The following is a 17,768-nucleotide window of genomic DNA, read 5'->3' as shown; positions in this document are numbered from 1 at the left end:
CCGTGATCAATCTTGCCGCAGCGTTCAGAGAAGTCTTTAGGGGAGGCAAAGTGTATTTGGGGAGGCCACATAGTGTAGCACTGCCATAGTCAAGTCTCGGCAGAACAAGCGCTTGAACCACTTGCTTGAAATCTGCTTGAGGTTGGAAAGGTTTGAGATTCCTGAGTGTTCTCAGAAGGTGGTTCGCTCCCTTGCACACGTTGCTAATGTGAGTCTTCATATTCAGATGCTTGTCCAGGGTAATTCCTAGAGATTTCGCTGAGTCGATAATGCGGGAGGAGTAGTTGAAGGCTGTAAGTTGGTTCATCCATAGGTCAATGTTAGGAGTATGTTTCGGGGGAGAAATGAGGAGGAATTCTGTTTTGGAGGTGTTTAGCAAGAGGTGGTTTGCAGTTAACCAGTTTTGGGTAGTCAGTAGGGTGGAGTTGAGAGAAGTGATGTCATCCGGGGAGGAGATTTTCAGATCGAGTTGGGTGTCGTCTGCATACATGTGGAAGCGAATGTCCAAGGTTTTTAGAACATTAGCTAAAGGTTCCAGGAACAACCTGAAGAGAATGGAGACAAGGGGGACCCTTGGGGAACCCCCATGCTGACTGGGGATGGCGGAGAGAGTGGGTGGTTCGCTTTAACTCTTTGGGTTCTGTGCTGGAGGAAGGATGAGCGCCACTGCAGCACCCGACCAGAGAGGCCCATCCTATGCTCCTGAATGAAAGGGAGGTTGTCATGATTGACGGTGTCAAACGCGGAGGAGAGGTCAAGTAGGATAAGGAGGCCGGATTCATTTCGATCAAGCATTATTAGGATGTCATCCATCACGTGGGTGAGAGCCGTTCAGTGCTGTGCCCACTACGAAAGCCAGATTCGTGTTGGTCCAGGAGATGGAAATTTTCCATGTGCGCACATAGTTGTGACTGGACACATTTTTCAAGGAGTTTGGCTAGAGTGGGGATGCTGGAGATCGGTCGGAAGTTGTTAAGGTCTGTACTGTCGGCTGTGTTTTTTTTTAGTATGGGTGTTACCTGAGCCTCTTTTAGGCATTCTGGGATCGTGCCTTTTAACAGAGACGCATTGACCATCATTGTCCAGAATGGGGAGATTTCATCCTATTATTGCTATTCCGGATTAATAGGTGGCTGATGTTTGCAAATTCCTCCAGTCGGCTCCTGACATTGCTACTAAGGGCTGCCTCCGACTTTAGCCAAGGGAGAGTGGGGGCATGTGATCTCTCCTCCCTCCCCCCTCCCCTCCTCCCAGGGCTTTCCAACTAACCTCTCGTTGCCAGAGCTGTAACGTGATGCTGGGAGAGCCCTGTGGAGGGAGTTTACCACCCGCATTGAGCCCAGCTACCCTGCTGCGTGGATGCCCGGAGCCGGTATTGTATAGGTCAGATCATTGGTGATCGCCCCTCTCCCGCGACCCGCCCTCCAGAAATCTATCCGCAGCCGCATCAGGACCAGGAACCTAAAGGATGGCGAAACCTTGGGGAAAAGTGCTCCCCTGCCTCCTGGTGGCTCTGGGTGGAGCTCTGTACTCGCCGCGCCTCTGCCTGGCAGGTAGGTTGGCGGATCTTGGGTCTGGTGTTGCCGCGCTGGGGAGAGCCGCCCGGCTGCGGGAGGCACGCGCGGAAGTTGGGATCTGCATTGCAGTGTTCTGGCTGAGGGCGGCCGGGCGCTTTCCGGGGCTCGCGTCCTTGAGCTCTGCTCTGGCGGGACATTTCCCATGTTACATGACATTACCCGAGCCATGGAGCCCGGCAGGCTGTATTTCATCTGAACCGTGTTGTTTCATGAAGTGTCCGCTCTTCCGGGTGGCCACATAGCGCTGAAAGTGTCAAATAGAAGAGATGGGCGTGTCAGGTGGGGTGCGACAAGAAACGATCTGGTCTAGGATGCGGATAGTGAGACTTACAACAGCAAGCGGTAGAGAGATGCAGCAATTCAAGGACTTCCTGCATCAGGAGCATAGGCGCTATACGCGGAAAACGTCCCCTCACTTTAAAGCATGGAGGCGAGCTTGTTACCAGAACGGACTTAAAAATGCACTGCTAAACTTCTGGGTGGATAACGAGCTAGGCTTGCCCCTTCTTTTGATCGCTTAGTGATGCTTATTCGCGACCATTATAGCGCCAGGAACGTTTGGCTTTTTCAGGCGCTATATAAAACACATTTAAAAGATGGATTTAAGTTTAGTAGGTACACTCTGTATTTGTAGTGCCCTCCCTTGTTTCTGTTGCCCGCAGATACCCCTCTGTATTTGTGTGCCAGAGGATGACACCCCCTTTGGGCTTGATGATTGTACACAAGTGCAGAAATTACACCGACTTGGAGCCATGCCAGCCCAGCCTCCCCACTGCAGTATACCTGTCCTGCAGGGAGGGGCCCGGCTGCTGTTCCCAGCCCCGCCGACAGCCGAGAGAGTGCGACAGCGCGAGCTCGTCTCTGTCCAGCAGTACACACACAGTTTGTCTCACCAGGGCAATCTTAGCAACTGACCAGAAATTAGACCCCATTTAAACTAATAATACTGCCAGGCCATCATTTCTGGAGATGTAATGCGCGGACCGGGTGTGGCGTTACGGCGGAGCTGCCCACTTTGAAACTGGGGAGTCGGATTCGAGTCCCGGCGTCGGCTCAACGCCCTCTGATTCCGGATAAATTACTCCAACTCCCCCGTGCCGAAAAATGAAGTGACCTTGGGCAAAGTAACTGGCCCTCGCGCAAAGCGCCCCAGTATCTCCGGGCCGAGCTCGCGCTATATAAAAGTGTAAAAAAAAAGCATATATTTAAATGAATAAATATAAAAAACGTATCTGGCTTTAAAACAAGTCGTCTCAAGGTTTGTTAAACCTGTCTAAACCAGTTCACCCCGTGACTCACTTGCATACAAGATGCACCGCAAAAGATAAACTATTTTCATATAGCGCCTATTTTCAGAGTGTTACTGGACTGCATAACCGTTAACCACTTCATTCCTCCTCCTTTGATCGACTTCGGAAGTAGGAATATCTGAGTTGGCGCTGAGGGGACTCTAAGCAACGAATAACAACTATTATTAGTGCCTAGAAACTAGATAAATAGTAGAGTGAGCTATATATTTGCAGTTATTACTATAATTGGCTGCGACAGACAAGTGGCTTTCTCGCGCTGTAACTAATCGAGTATTAGTAATAGTAAAGAATGTTTCGAGCACTGTAATGCTATAGTAAAGAAAATAAACTATCTCAAATTACTTATGTTCATCCTGGGTACAATTAAAGGAGGTTTGTTTGAGGACACTGAAAATTGGCAGAGTTCTATTGCTACCCGTCAGGCGTGAGTAAGTGACACAACGTACGTTTTCTGTGCGTTTTAGTATTTCTAGTTTTACTGTTCCTTTTACGAGTAGTTTATCACAAATTATAATATAATTATATGTTAATAACGTAGTTCTTCCTACCCCCGTTTTGCCAGTTCATAGCAGTGTCATATTTGCGATTACTCTACCAGGCGGGACTTGTTGTCCTCAAGCTCAGACAGATGAAATGTTGAGTCAAGCTCTACGGGTCCAAACACGTGCATGGGGGTGACACATGGATGTAATAAATCATTGCCCGATTCGCAGAGCAATCCTACCGACACGCGCCGGACTACACTCCCAGAATGCACCGCAAAAACCAAGTGGCCTCTTCATCCAATCACGGGGAGCTCGCGAGCTCAATCTCGCACATGTCACGCTACGAGGTTTGGAGGAAAGGGGCTGCTGCTTCCGAGCCGCTTTGCAGGCTGATGTCATGTCTGCAGGGGCCAGGAGGCCGTGCTCAGGATAACGTGTACTTCCCTCTGCACCATTGACAGGTCCCATAATTTTTTAAAATGTATTTTTATTTGCTTTTCAGAACATTCATACAAACAATGCGATCAAAGCCCAGCACTTACAGGAGGCATAGCAAGGCACAGCCTCGTACCGTCAATTCTAATCTGTACTAACAGTGGTATAGCTCCCCCTACAACCCTGTGGAGTAGTCCCCTGTAATTCCTCCAGCCAGTGTCCACCTTCCGGCAGCTTGCTCAGGTATAATTCACGGATGCTTCACTCACAAGGCTCCTTGGTGCTATCGATACCAGTAAACCAAAACCTAGCTACTACCCTATAGTATGACCCTCCCCTCGCCCCCCATCCCCTTCCCTCCCCCCCTCCGGCATGACTTATTGAGTGGATACATGTCAAGGCACCCACTTCTTCCACTCTACCCCACAAGCTTTCCCAACACAGGAGCACCGGCAACCCAAATACAACAATGTCCGACTCTACCCCGCACTCCTAACTCAACCCAGGGGAAGGAAGGACCTGCCCCTCCTCCATTTCTGAGGCCGCATCTGTCTCAGAGCCGGCAGCCTTCAAAAGTTCTGTCAGTGCGCCCCAGGCCCGGGCCAAATCCAGCGCCCTATCGCTATGAGCGCGGGTAGCCGCCTGCACCCGAAGGACTGTCTCACAATCTGCCCACCTGGTAAATTCCGCCCTCCATTTCTTCAATCTCGGTCCCCGCTGCGACTTCCAATTAGCAGTAATTTCCCGTTTGGCTAGCACCAACCCTAGGTCTATAAATTTACTGGTTATTTTCGTCTTGGAGGTGTGGGGAAACCAGTGCAACAAGCATGGGCCCATATCAAGTTCGAACTCCCTGCCTGTGATGGTACAGAGCAACGACCACACCTCCTCCCAGTAAGCCCTGATCTGTGGACAACCCCAAAGCATATGGCAAAGATCAGCCCCCTCCGCACGACAGCGGGGGCAGGGCGCCATAGTAGTGTGAAAGTAGCATTGAACCTTAGCTGGGGTTAGATAAGCTCGGTGTAAAATAAAAAATTGGATCTGCTGGAATCGGGCGTTTCTAGAACACTTCCAAGGGCGCTCGAGCAGTTCAGCCCACGCTTTATCGGGTATGTCCCTTCCAATATCCTCCTCCCATCGCTGTTTCAACCTTTCGAGGGGGACCAACCGTTCGTTAGTCATTCGCCGATACAAGCATGTGACCGCTTTAACGGTGCCCGCTGCCAGCACCACATACTGGCAGGCCAATGAGGTCTGCGGCTCCGATAACCCACTCCTCCACCGGCGCTGAATAGCCGATACTAAGGCCGCATGAAGCAAGTAATCCCCCCGCGGTAGGCCATAACGCTCACAGACAGAGTCGTAGGGCAACAGCACACCATCTTCGTACAGATCCCCCATCGCCGTCAAGCCCGCCTCGCTCCACCCTGTTAATGCCGACCAGTCGCCCCCATGCGGCAGCTGCTGGCACATCAAGAGTGGTATCTCTGGTGCGTATGGGTAGGCGATCCGCGCCCTCCTTTGACTCCTATTCCAACACAACCGATAGGTCTGCACCTCAGTGGACAGATCCCCGATGCGAAGCGGTTGCTGTAGGATAATCCGGGCTAGGATAGAAGTGGGAGTCCGCCCAGCCGCACCCTCCCCAATTCCTCGGAACCCGTGAGCCACCGTCTGGGTCAGCCATTGGAGCTGAGCGGCTAAATAATAGGTCTCCAGATCTGGAACCGCCAACCCGCCCTCTCCCCGCGGTCTCATCAACTTCTGTAAAGCTACTCGCCGCCGACCGGCATTCCATAGGAACCCCGTGATCATCTGTTGGAGTCGTTTAAACAGTGACGCCGGGATCCAGACTGGCAGCGTTCTAAAATAATATAGCAACCGGGGGAGCGCCACCATCTTAAGAAGTGCCACCCTCCCCATCAGGGACAGCGGCAACGTTTGTCAGAAATCCTTACTGCCCCGAAGACCACGTATCGCCCTGCCAATGTTGCCCTCCACTAAGTCTGCGCGGTCATGGTATATTTGCGTCCCCAAGTATCCTATACAGGTATATTCCCACCGAACCCCCTCTGTAGTCTGGGGGCCCCCTGCTACCTTGGAGACCGGAAAGAGACACGACTTAGCCCAGTTCACCTTCAGGCCTGCCAGCTCCTTGATACAACTAAGCAGCCTCTTGGCTCCCACCAGGTCGCCCTGTGTATTATTTAAAAACAGGAGGAGGTCATCCGCATATAGCGCTATGTAGTGCGCATCGTCATTCACCCGGAGCCCCCCGAACCAACTCCCCGTCCGAGCCTGAGCCGCCAACGGCTCTATGGCCAGGGCGAACAGCAACGGCGATAGAGGGCACCCCTGGCGCGTCCCTCTACCCACCACACAGGGGGCGGATATCAGCCCTCCCGTTCTAGTTCGGGCCGTGGAGTCCCTATATAACAGAGACGTCCATGTCACAAAGCGATCTCCTAGGCCAAAGGCACGTAAGACCTGAAATAAATACGGCCATTCCAGGCTGTCAAAGGCCTTTTCTATGTCGACCGAGAAAACGGCAGCAGTAGGCGCTACTTGCGACGCAGCCTCTAACACCCGGAGGAGGCGTCGAACGTTACCAGCCGTGTTCCGTGTGACCCTGCCTGGTCTCCATGCACCAGTCTAGTCATGTAGGGCAGAAGCCGCGAGGCTAATATCCGGCTCAAGACCTTATAATCGGTCGTAAGCATTGCCAGCGGGCGGTAAGCAGTCACATCGGAGGAGGATTTCCCGGGTTTCAACAGCGGTTCTATCAACGCCTCTCGCATCGTGGGGGGAAGTCTACCCACAGCCCTCGACTTGTTGTACAAGGACACCAGCCGGGGGGCCAGGACGTCGATATAGTTTGCATAAAATTCAATGGGAAGACCGTCCACTCCCGGAGACTTCTTCCGCGCCATGTGCTTGATCGCGGTCCGGACCTCTCCGATCGTTACGTCCTGACCCAGCAGATCCGCCTCCCCCTTGGTTAGAGCCGGTAAGTCCCCACCAGCTAAGAATCTCCCCAGGTGGGCTTCATCGAGGTCTACTCTACTGGCATACAGTTGCTCATAATAGCCTGCGAAGATAGAATTTATGCCTTGTTGGGTATAGCACACCTCCCCCACTGGGTCAGTTAGTGCTAATACGGGGCCCGACTGCTGCCGGGGATTCGCCAGCCACGCCAGCAATGCACCAGACTTGTCACGCTCCGCATGTGCCCATGTCAGATATCGCTTATGGTCGTAGCAACGCAGCCTCTCTACCCCCACTGCCACTGCCTCACGGGCCTCCAACAAGTCCCCCTGCCCCTCCGGGTGCTCCGGGCGAGCACGCTCCAGATCACGCAGGCGCTGATCCGCAGCATCTATGTCCTGAAGGAGGACCCTCCGTACCCCAATCTTCTGCGCAATACAAAGCCCCCTTGCTACCACTTTGAAGGCATCCCACTCCACCTCCACCGAGGAGGCCGTACCCGCATTCTCTTGAAAATACTGGGTGACCCCTTTACCAATCGCCTCCTGAAATACCGGGTCCTCTAACAGTTCCGGATTTAGCTTCCACGCCGAGATCTCCGGGCGCCGCGGGGCCCAGCACAGGCGCAACAGCAGGGGATTATGATCCGACAGCGTTCTGGTTAAATACTCACTGTGCTGCACCACCATGTGAATATCGGGGGAGCACAGCACTGCGTCCAGCCGCACCTGGAGTTCATGGAGCGAGGAGAAGTAGGAATAATCCCTGTCGTCTGGGTGCCGTTCCCTCCAGGTGTCCAATAACCCCCAGTTTGCTTGCCATGCGCTACGGGCCCTGGCGGCCGCTGCTGAGGGCGCCGATAGTAGCGGTGGATGGGACCTATCGAGATCAATATCTACAACTGAATTAAAGTCTCCCCCAAGCATGATTGGACCAGATAAAAAGGAGGACAGCTTATGGGACAGGGAAGCGAAGAAGGCTTGTTGCTCGGTATTCAGGGCGTAAATACTACCCAGTGTGGCGTCCCTCCCATCCAGCCTTCCCTGCACTAGAACATAGCGCCCCTCCGGATCTACCACTTGCTGCACCATTTGGAATGGGACCCCAGCCCTGATCCAGACCAAAGCCCCTCGCGCGAATGTAGAGTAGGAGGTGTGGTATACCTGCCCCCTCCATCGACGGCGGAGGGCCGTTCCCTCACCCCCGCAATGTGTGTCTCCTGTAAAAACGCCACGTGCACCCCCCTCCTCACTAGGTATGCGTGTATCTTGTGTCGCCGGTTCATGGTGTGTAAACCCCGTGCGTTCCACGTGATACACTTTAGGTCCGTCAGTGTCCCCATGGTACATAAAATGTCCAGCGCCTTAAAGTCAGCCCATTATGGTCATGCCGGAGACCCCTAAAAACAACCCCCAACACCCTCACCCCCCTCCCAAGGACAGTTACCTCAAAACTAGTACCCATCCAAACAAAATGCAACTTAACGGCCAGTCCTCTGACTACTTCAGAGGTAGGGGTGAACATAGCTGGCCCAGGGTGGGCTCTTCCGCCAGCGAGCCAACATCAACCGCCTAGAGAAGGACAACCCTCCCGGTGGACTCCCAACCCGCCCGTAGGCACTCGAGCACAACAAGACACCCAATGTATACCCAAACCACCCAGCATATGTTCAGATTATTTCATCTACGCTCTGAGGCGTGATTACCGGGAGTCTTGTACTGTGAGTCGAAGAGTCATCCGCGCCGCTCTCTGCCGAACTCTCAGCGGAGCCATCCTCCTCGTCCCGTGATGGTGGGCTGGGCAATCCCGACACTGACTCCACCGCTCTCACGGCTGCTGCTCGCTCCAATCCCGCCTGCGCCATCGAGGGCCCCGCTCGGGCACTCCGTCTCCGCCGGCGCAACCCAGTTCTGCCAGACAGCCCGCCGCGGGGCTGCGACCGTCCCCGCCGATCCGCAGATGACAGTCCGCCTGTATATCGTTCCAACCACTCCCAGGCCTCCGCAGGAGAGTCAAAGAAATGAGAGGAGTCATCCAGGGTGACGCGGAGGCGCGCCGGAAACAGGAGGGAATACTGCAAGTTCTCCTTTCGCATAACTCTCTTAATCTCCAAGTACGAGGCCCTACGGCGTTGAACCTCCAGTGTGTAATCTGGGAACAGCGTCACCCTGCTGTTCCCCACTGCGAATGGGCCCACAGTCCGTGCCCTTTTAGCAGCAGGTCTCGATCACGGTAATGAAGGAGGCGGGCAATTACCGGCCGCGGGGGCCTTCCCGGCTCAAGGGGACGGGCTGGGACCCTATGAACTCGCTCCAGGGTGTAGAAACAAGATAGACCCTCAGGGGCCACTACAGTTTTGAGCCATGGTTCAAGGTACCCCACCATATCATTCCCCTCCACTCCCTCCGGCAGACCTACCACTCGGACGTTGTTCCGTCTGTTCCTCCCTTCCGCATAATCCGCCCTACGTTCCAGGGTGGCCACCCTTGTCGTGAGCCCTTGCAACTGCTGGGCCGAGTCCGCTCTAGCCGGGAGTAACTCTGCTATACTAGTTTCAGTGTCCTGGACCCTACTTGCCAGTTTCTTGTGCTCATCGCGCAGCAGTCCCAGCCCAACCGACACCGTGGTAATGTCCTGGTGGAGGGTGGTTTTCATGTCCGTCAATATCTCACGGAGCTGCCGTTGTACAGGGTCATCCGCAGCCCCCCGCTACGAGCCGGTGGGCGCCTCCGCTGGCTCGTGACCCGAGGCGGCAGGCTTGGCCTTGGATTTACCCATGGTGCTAGCCCAGCGAGCCGAGCTCCAACCGGGATGCCGCCTAGAGACGGGTCTGGGGTTCCCCTTGTTACGCACCTTCACCAAGGATCCCAGCTGGTAGCGGCCTTAGTCAGCACTCGGGTCCTCGATGCTCTCTGCACAGCCGTCCGACCCCGAGTATGGGGCCACCCCAGCAGTCGCCGGCCACAGGCGCGTCCCGCCGATCCGCACTTCTCCTCCGCTAGAACTCACAGGAGGCCCTTAGCACCGGCAGCACCCCGCAAGGTCGCCCAGGTCCAGTCCTCTCCGCCCAGCAGCAATGGGTCTCAGACGGCCGGAACACCTCAGAAACCAGCCCCGGATGGGACAGAACAAGACAGCATGCTTCCTCAGTGTCCGCCGCATATCTCACCGCATCGAGGCTGGCGCGCTTCCTCGAGCCTGCACTTAGTGGAGCCGGGACCAGGGCGCCCCCCCGCTCCCAGCAGCAATGGCGGTCGCTCACTCACGTTCTGCTCCCCATGCAGAGTGTCTCCTGGGCTGCGCTCTGCTGGGGCAGCTACGGCAATCCGCACTCTGAGGAGGAAGGGCTCCGCGCCCAGCAGTCCTCACCGGCCAGCCTCCGCAGCACAGCGCCGATCGGTCGCCCCTCGGCCTGCCCGTTTCAGGCCTCCGTCAAAGGATCCGCTCACCTCGGTCACAAGGAGCTCGGGGCGGCATCCGCCGTCCACTCCGGTGCAGCTCCGCCGTCACTGGGTATCGGCTCCTCCAGGCTCAGATCTCCCAGCGCTGCCACTCAGTCTGCGGCCTAGTACCCACGTGGGCGCAGCGAGCTCGGGTAGCCTCGCGCGCCGCCCCGCGCCTCCAGGCAGAATCAGCAAAGCTCCGGTCAAGGGCCGCCGAGGGTACTGCTCCTGCGTGCCTCGGCGCTCGCCGCCCAGAATTGCAGCGAGGGATCCAGAAGTCGTCAGGACCCCACACCGGCAATCGGGAGGGAGTCGCACCCGATATTCAGGAGAAATCAGCAGTTTGATGGGCCAGCCTGCTGGAGCCTCACCACTGTGCGGCCATCTTGTTCTAGCGCCACCTAGCGCCCCCTTGACAGGTCCCATAATACGGACGTTTCGGAAAGTATGGCTGATTTCAGGCAGGTTTTTTCTCCCAGTTTTACTTAGCACGAGCTCCACCCGAAGGTATTGTAACACTTTGCATGAGCACCAGTTACACTAAAGAAAGACACACTCATTTTTGTTAGGGATGGGGGAAGTAGGGATTTGCCCAGAATCACAGGATGTTGAGTCGACGCCAAGACTGGAACCTTCGTTCCCCAGTTCCAAAATCAGCAGCTCTGGCACTTAGGGCCACATCTTCTACCCCAGTTTTGTTTCAAGTGCCTTCATAAGATGTTTTCATAGTTTGCTTTATGTTCTTTTGGTCAGCCAGCGAGGAACAACCCTTTCCTTCTAGTGTACACCCACAGGCTTCATAAACACTGAACAGCACAGCCAGTGGCGCCAAAACCGTGTTCATATGGACCAGGAGGCGGGGGGTGGTGGAACAGTGAACTGATTCGGAAAATGAGGCCTGTCCCCCTTAATAATAACATCCTGATTTTATATAACGTTTACTTCATGTCTTCAGAGCCCTTGAAATAACAAGCCTGACTTTTGAGCAGAGTAACAAAACCCTTATATTAAAATAGGAAAACTGAATGGGGCTGTCGTCCTACTCACTTCCCCAACACACACAGTGGCAACAATCCACCGAGGCATTAGAGCACCCCTTTTATTTCAAATGCGGTGTTAGTTCATCTAGAGTTGGACTAGCTTGTCGCTACAGACAGGCTAACCTGTCGTGCGACTGCCCCTGCCCCAGTGCTGCCTGTCTTTTGGAGTCACTGGACTCTAGGGCAGTGGTCTTTAAATTTTTAGGTCTCGCCTGACCCAGCACATGCTCTGGTCTGGCGAGACTTTTTGAGAGGGCTCCAAAAAGTGCTACCAGGCCAGCCTAGAGCTACAGTGCATGTGCGCGGGCGAGCGCGCGCCGCGATTACTTTCACGGCCGCTTTGATGTTTCATCGCGATCACTTTCGCGGCCGCAGGGCCACTTGGCATAGCCAATAGGTCTCGCTTTTGGGACCTTATAAGTATTTAGTTATGCAACTGTTGCATGTCTAAACACTTATAAGGTCCCAAAAGCGAGACCCATTAGCTATGCCAATGCTTGTTTAATCCTGCCCCCCCAGTTAAAAAAAATAATAATCATCGCTCCCCCCAACCCCCCGAAGTTTTTCACAATCATTCTATTAAATTGTATCTATGAAAAGTATCCACAGTGTGTGTGTTTTGAAGAATATTTGGAATCCACTCCCCTTTGACACACACTCCCAGCTTGGATATAAAGGACAAAAGATGTTAGTGGCGGCCTATTACAGAGCATAATGCTTCTTTTGGCTAGCGCCTGGAGCCCCTCTGGGATCACCCGAGGCACCCCCAGGGAGGCCGTGCCCCCCAGTTTGAAGACCCATGCTTTGGGGGGAAAGGGCCGCAGTTTGAGGGGCCTGCAGGTCAGCTTGCCTCTTCATCTTCAAGCAGAGCAGGTTTTGCACCCTGTGGGGCCATCCTTTTCCAAAACAGCAATATTGCAGCGGCCCTTACAGATCAGCGACAGCGATTGTGTTCATTGATAACTTTGACGTTTGATGATGTGCTATGGCATTTTCCCAAAATAATCAATCAATCTATCTATCTATCTATCTATCTATCTATCTATCTATCTATCTATCTATCTATCTATCTATCTATCTATCTATCTATCTATCTATCTATCTATCTATCTATCTATCTATCTATCTATCTATCTATCTATCTGTCTGTCTGTCTGTCTGTCTGTCTGTCTGTCTGTCTGTCTGTCTGTCTGTCTGTCTGTCTGTCTGTCGTAAAAACCATTCTGCAAAAACTGAATAATTGAAGAAGTCACACAAGAAACAAACCAGAAAAGGACTTCTCCGATTTCACCAATGGTGAAAGCTACTCCAATAGTTAAATGGCTGGCTGGTAAGCTTGACCCACAAACATGTATAGCGAATGTTTGTTAGACTGGAGCTACATTAGTAAACAACCCCAAATATATGTGCTTTCCCTTATGTTTGTGGGATTGGAATTAAAATAGTAAATCTGCCACTAAATGTTTTTTACCCTGGAGTAAGAATAGTAAATCTGAACTTTCACATTAGTATGCACTGCCCCCTAGTGTTATTGGACTGGAGTTACAATAGTACATTTGCCTCCTCTCTCCTTCCCAATCGTTTACATTTACCCATTAGTTGGACTGAAGTTAAAACAGAGAATTTGACCATCCTCAACATGTGCATTTTCCTCAATGTTTTTTAGACCGGAGTTAAAATCATAAATCTAATTCCCTCATGTCTCCTTCACCCTAAATGTATGTATTCTTTGTAATGTTTATAGGACTGTAATTACAGTAATGTTTGTATTTTATTTTAACATTTTTGGATTGAAGATTTATTACTATTTTGTATTGCTATCAATTATTTTAATTTATTTGATGTGTTTTAGTCTTTTACAAATATTAGGTTTAGTAACAAACAAATATTTTTATTGGTTTAATAGTTTATATATATATATCTACACGTGAAACATGTGTCAGCGGTTGCTTTTATTCATTTCAGGTTGGCTTGGTTGGTATTTTACCAATTCAAAGCTGTAATACTGTGCCTGGAGTGGTAAAAGGCTTTTGTCATTTTTACAGCTTGGTATTGATAGCACTGTGCTAGTCCTTTGCTTAAAGACTTTGCTGTAGGAATGGCAACAGACTTTGTCTCTTTCTATCTCTGCGTGAATGACCCTGTGCTAATCCTATGCTTAAAGATTTTGATAGAAAAACAGACATTTGAGGTGAGCAGATCTAGACTGTTGCTGGTGTTGAGGGTGTTCTATACAGAAGCTGCTTTTCACCTAAACTTGAGAACTACCCAGAGTTCTCTGCTTCTTTTTTTACATTTAAATATATATATATACTTACCTATGTAATGTCTATATTTTTTGTCTGCGAAATTTGTGTAGTCAATATTTTTACTTTTCATAAAAAGTATTTAAAGTCAATATTTTGGTCTTGAATATTTTTTCCAGGATATTTTTGTATTGCAATATGTTTGTAGTCAATATTAGGCCAACAACCAAGTTTGGCTACCTCTGATTTCATAATAGTTACCCATCTTTAACATATTCTTCGTATTGTTGGCAACATTTTGGCCATCCTTGGCAAAATGGAGGCCAATCTTTGACATATTCCAGGCATTCTTCTCAATAGTGTAAAACGGTGGTACAAAACCCAAATGTAACATATTTGGAACAGTCTGCACAATTCTGTCTATCCACATCTGACATTATAATTATTCTTTATAACACTCTGACTACCCTATTGTAATGCCACAAAATAACTATTATGCCATCCTCAATGAAACCCCATGGACTGAATGCAGATGAAGAATGTTTTGTGATGTGTCAAATTTCATCCTCCTATTTCAAGTCAAAAACGTTCCCTGAAATTCAAGTTTTGGTCATCATAACAGGATTTTTGCTAAGCTTATGTATGGAAAGTTCTTTATAATGTGAGAGTAATGTTGACGAAATTGAATAATTTTATGGTATGCTATGCCCTAGATTTTCTGGTTGTAGGTATTGGATCACCTGATTATGGAGAAGTGAAGGCTAGGGAGATATTTGTTATTCCTTGTATTATCATGCTTCATGTGTTGCCTGAGCTTCGCATGCTATTGGAAGCTTTATTCAATATGTGGATATAGCACACAATACATGAATCAAGAGCTGATGTCTTTTTGCTGGTCAATTTTAAATCGATTTTTGACCCTAGGGCAGTTTAGTGGTTATTTTCAAGGCCATGTGTTTTCGATGGGTATAACATAATAGTAAGTGCAAAGTATTATAATAGGGATAGCCAGAATGTTATAACGAATACCTACAATATGTCAGAGATGGATCACTATTATACCTTGGATAGACAATGCTGCGTAAAATGTTCAGAAAATGTCACAGATGGGTTCCAATTATACCACTTTATAGTTAAAGTTAGGTCAGACTTCCCGAAGAGAGTTTTTTGTTTTGGTAATAACTTTGGCGCTATTTGACAAATCTTCACATAACGGGCCCAAAAAGGTCGCCCACCTCAACTCCTTACTGGAAAGTTTTGAGGTGATCCGTCAACCAGGGCTGAAACAAGAGGGGACCCTAAAAACATTTTCCCCCATGCAGTTTCAATAGGAAATTTTAGACAGCACTACAGCCAAAAAGGCTGAACACAATTACACTAGATTTGGCAGAAAACTATATCTTTACTCAAAAAGAGTACTTTTTGCGATTTAATGTAAAACCATTCAGTAGTATTTTAGACATTATGGTTAAACATGTATGGATATAAAGACAGCTGAGCTTTAATAAAACAATTCAAGTGTCCTGGTTAAGACCACAGGGGGCTTTCTGGAGAAAGCACTCTAATTGGCTGCCCACAACAGGAACATAAATACTATTGTCACTATTACACGACTTAGGAACTTGGCTCTGTGCCCTGAGAATTACATTAAAATTGTTAAAAAAGGACATAAGGGGGCAGTGTAAGGAAACATTGACATCCCTCCTGAGGAAGGGGTAAATATATATATAACAAGCATTTACAATGCAATGGTCTCGGCATTGGTAAAGTTAGAGCTATTGGCATTGCTCATGACATTATTTTTGTTTATGTTTTTGTTTTTAAAACATTTAAAGAAACGGCATTGTCATGAGCAATGCCAATAGCTCTAACTTTAACAATGCCGAGACCGTTGCATTGTAAATGCTTGTTAAATCTCCGACTTCCGGTTCTGCCTTCGGCAGACCGGCGGTCCTCGACCTAAAAATATGGAAGAAACATTAGCAACAGCACGGACTCTGCCGATTTTCCAAGTGAAAGTGAAAGCTGTCGCTGGTAAATGTAATCCCTGTATCATAGCACTGTTTCTTTTGCCCGGTTTGTTTTTTGAAAAATGCCTAACAAAATATTTCTGAAATAAAAAAAAAAAAGATACATCAAGACCTGAGGGCCAAGGTTGTTACCCAAGCCCCTAGTTCTGCGAGTCTGTACTGTCAATGCACCAGGACACGCATCTCTGGTAACATGACAACGTCAACTGTCAAAAGCTATGCCTTGGAATATTCATGGCCACTTTTCCATTCCAGCCCCATCACGGCTCTCGTTTGAACGTTTTAGTCACCCGCGCCTCCAATTAAAGCGAGACTCTTTACCCGCCCCCCCACCCCACATAAAGTACACCGGTCTGTGAAGAGCGCGACTATCAATTCATATGTGGCGTGCACCCTCCCCCAATCATAAGAGCGCCGATAACAAATGTATACTTAGACAGTATAGCGTCTCCGAACAACATGAAATACCTCCGGGCCCGCATTAAAAACCAGCTTGGACAGTGCAATCTCACGCACAGCGAGTGGCTCTCTTACAGTCACGAGACAAGGAGGTGTCAGTATAAATACACCACACAGTTTCTACTAACAAAGGCTCGGCTATAAGCGCCGAGAATGATCACAATACCCGGTAACTGAGGCGCGCCGCACAGCCATCACCCTGCCGAGAGCCGGGCACTCAGCCAAGCCGGTGATCACTCTCCTTAACGCCCGGCCGCTCTTTGCCATGGTGCCCGCTCACGGCCGGTAGTATTCTTCAAATGAGTGTGAAGTCACTCACTCCCGAGAAGGAGGCAGCCCCGCCCCGAAGGGACGGCTAGGAATGGAAAGGGGCGCGGCTAACAGGCCCGCCCTGCAGAGAATATAGGATTCCATTTTATATTATTTTCGATACTTTATTACGACAGCTGTCTGCGCACTCCAGTGCGTAGCAACAGCATCGCAACATGTATTTACTGCTGAATGTTGCGTTTGTAATATCGATTAATTTGGGTAAGTGGTATTTTAAAAATATAAAATCTTTTGCATGTTCAACGATACGGTATGACACGAACAGGACAGATCAATTTTAGAAACGTTTACAACAATATAGTTCCTTTTGAGGTATGATACAAATATGCGTTTTTTTTGTTAGAACTGGTACTTGATTTAATAGCAAATACCTTTTCTAATATGGCTGCTTATGAAGCATGCAATGGGGGCGCGAGCTAAACGGGGTTTTGCGGTTCCGAGTCCTGTGTTCATCTCTTTGTTAGCACCGCCCCCTCAAGGCTTTGATAGTCACGAGATCTAGCTGCAAGTTTACATAACCAGGCAGAGAAAAAGGCACACCACTGCCTTTCTCCGAGGCAGAGCAGAAATGCCTCGGAGAAACGCAGTGTCCTTTTCGGATTCGGGGGCGTGTTTTGCTGTTATCTCCTCTTGCCATTGGCTGGAGGAGATAATTAGACTTTCTGCAAAAAACACGCCCCCCGATCCAAAAAGGACGGGGCCTAATCGGAATGACTGACCTCTTCTCCAATGGCTGGCCAGCATTCAAGAGGCCAGCCAATGGAGAACAGGGAAGAAGAGGGGCGGGTGCAAGCCCCTCTTCTCCAAGTCATTTAATCTCGCGAGCGAGACTGCGCAACCGCAGCCTTCGCTAGCCAAGACCTAAAAACTAAATGGAAAAAACAATGGTTAAAGTGATGGTATAGTTAGGAATTGTGATTATATGTTACAAAAAAATAAAAACCTTGAAATTCACTAAAAAACCCAAAGGTTAAATGGATGTTACAGTATTTTGCTTTTTAACTGTTTATAACAGTAAATGTATTTCCACAGCTAATCATGGTGCCAGTGTCTGGGTTTATGATGATATTTAGTGGCCTACAGATAATTGAAAATATTTTTGGGAAAAAAACACTAGGTCGTGATCATGACACTTTTGCTTGTCGTAATGAATTGGAAATGAAATACTTCAAAGACCATTTATGCTTATTCCTTTATTACACTGGATTCTAGTCTGGAGTAATCTAGCAACTGCATTAAACAGAGACAATTATTAGGGACTGTTTGAAGCTTATTCGATTTCCATATGCACGATAACTTTGTTCTCAGCTATGAAGACTGAAAATGTTTACACATCCTTGGAAGCTTCAGCCCAGAGACGAATCATGGGCAAAAAAAGTAAATGGATTTTAGGTTTCCACCGACTAGAGAAGGGTGTGAACTTAC

At 49.6% G+C, this 17,768-nt stretch overlaps 1 protein-coding gene across 1 annotated transcript in view; it reads left to right on the top strand.

The window, feature by feature from the left end:
* The first annotated feature begins 1,315 nt into the window (after window positions 1-1,315).
* The window catches only part of CNTNAP1 (contactin associated protein 1), a 379,706-nt gene continuing 363,253 nt past the window's right edge, over window positions 1,316-17,768 (top strand). The window contains exon 1 of the mRNA XM_085608996.1: window positions 1,316-1,553. Within this exon, the coding sequence (XP_085465122.1) occupies window positions 1,469-1,553 (85 nt within the window). The 5' untranslated portion in view covers window positions 1,316-1,468. The remainder of the gene's footprint in view (window positions 1,554-17,768) is intronic.

This window comes from Triturus cristatus, chromosome 1_1, assembly GCF_964204655.1.
Source record: "Triturus cristatus chromosome 1_1, aTriCri1.1, whole genome shotgun sequence".
NCBI classification, from domain to species: domain Eukaryota; kingdom Metazoa; phylum Chordata; class Amphibia; order Caudata; family Salamandridae; genus Triturus; species Triturus cristatus.
The sequence above is the reverse complement of the archived record's forward strand: the minus strand, read 5'-3'. Positions and strand labels throughout refer to the sequence as shown.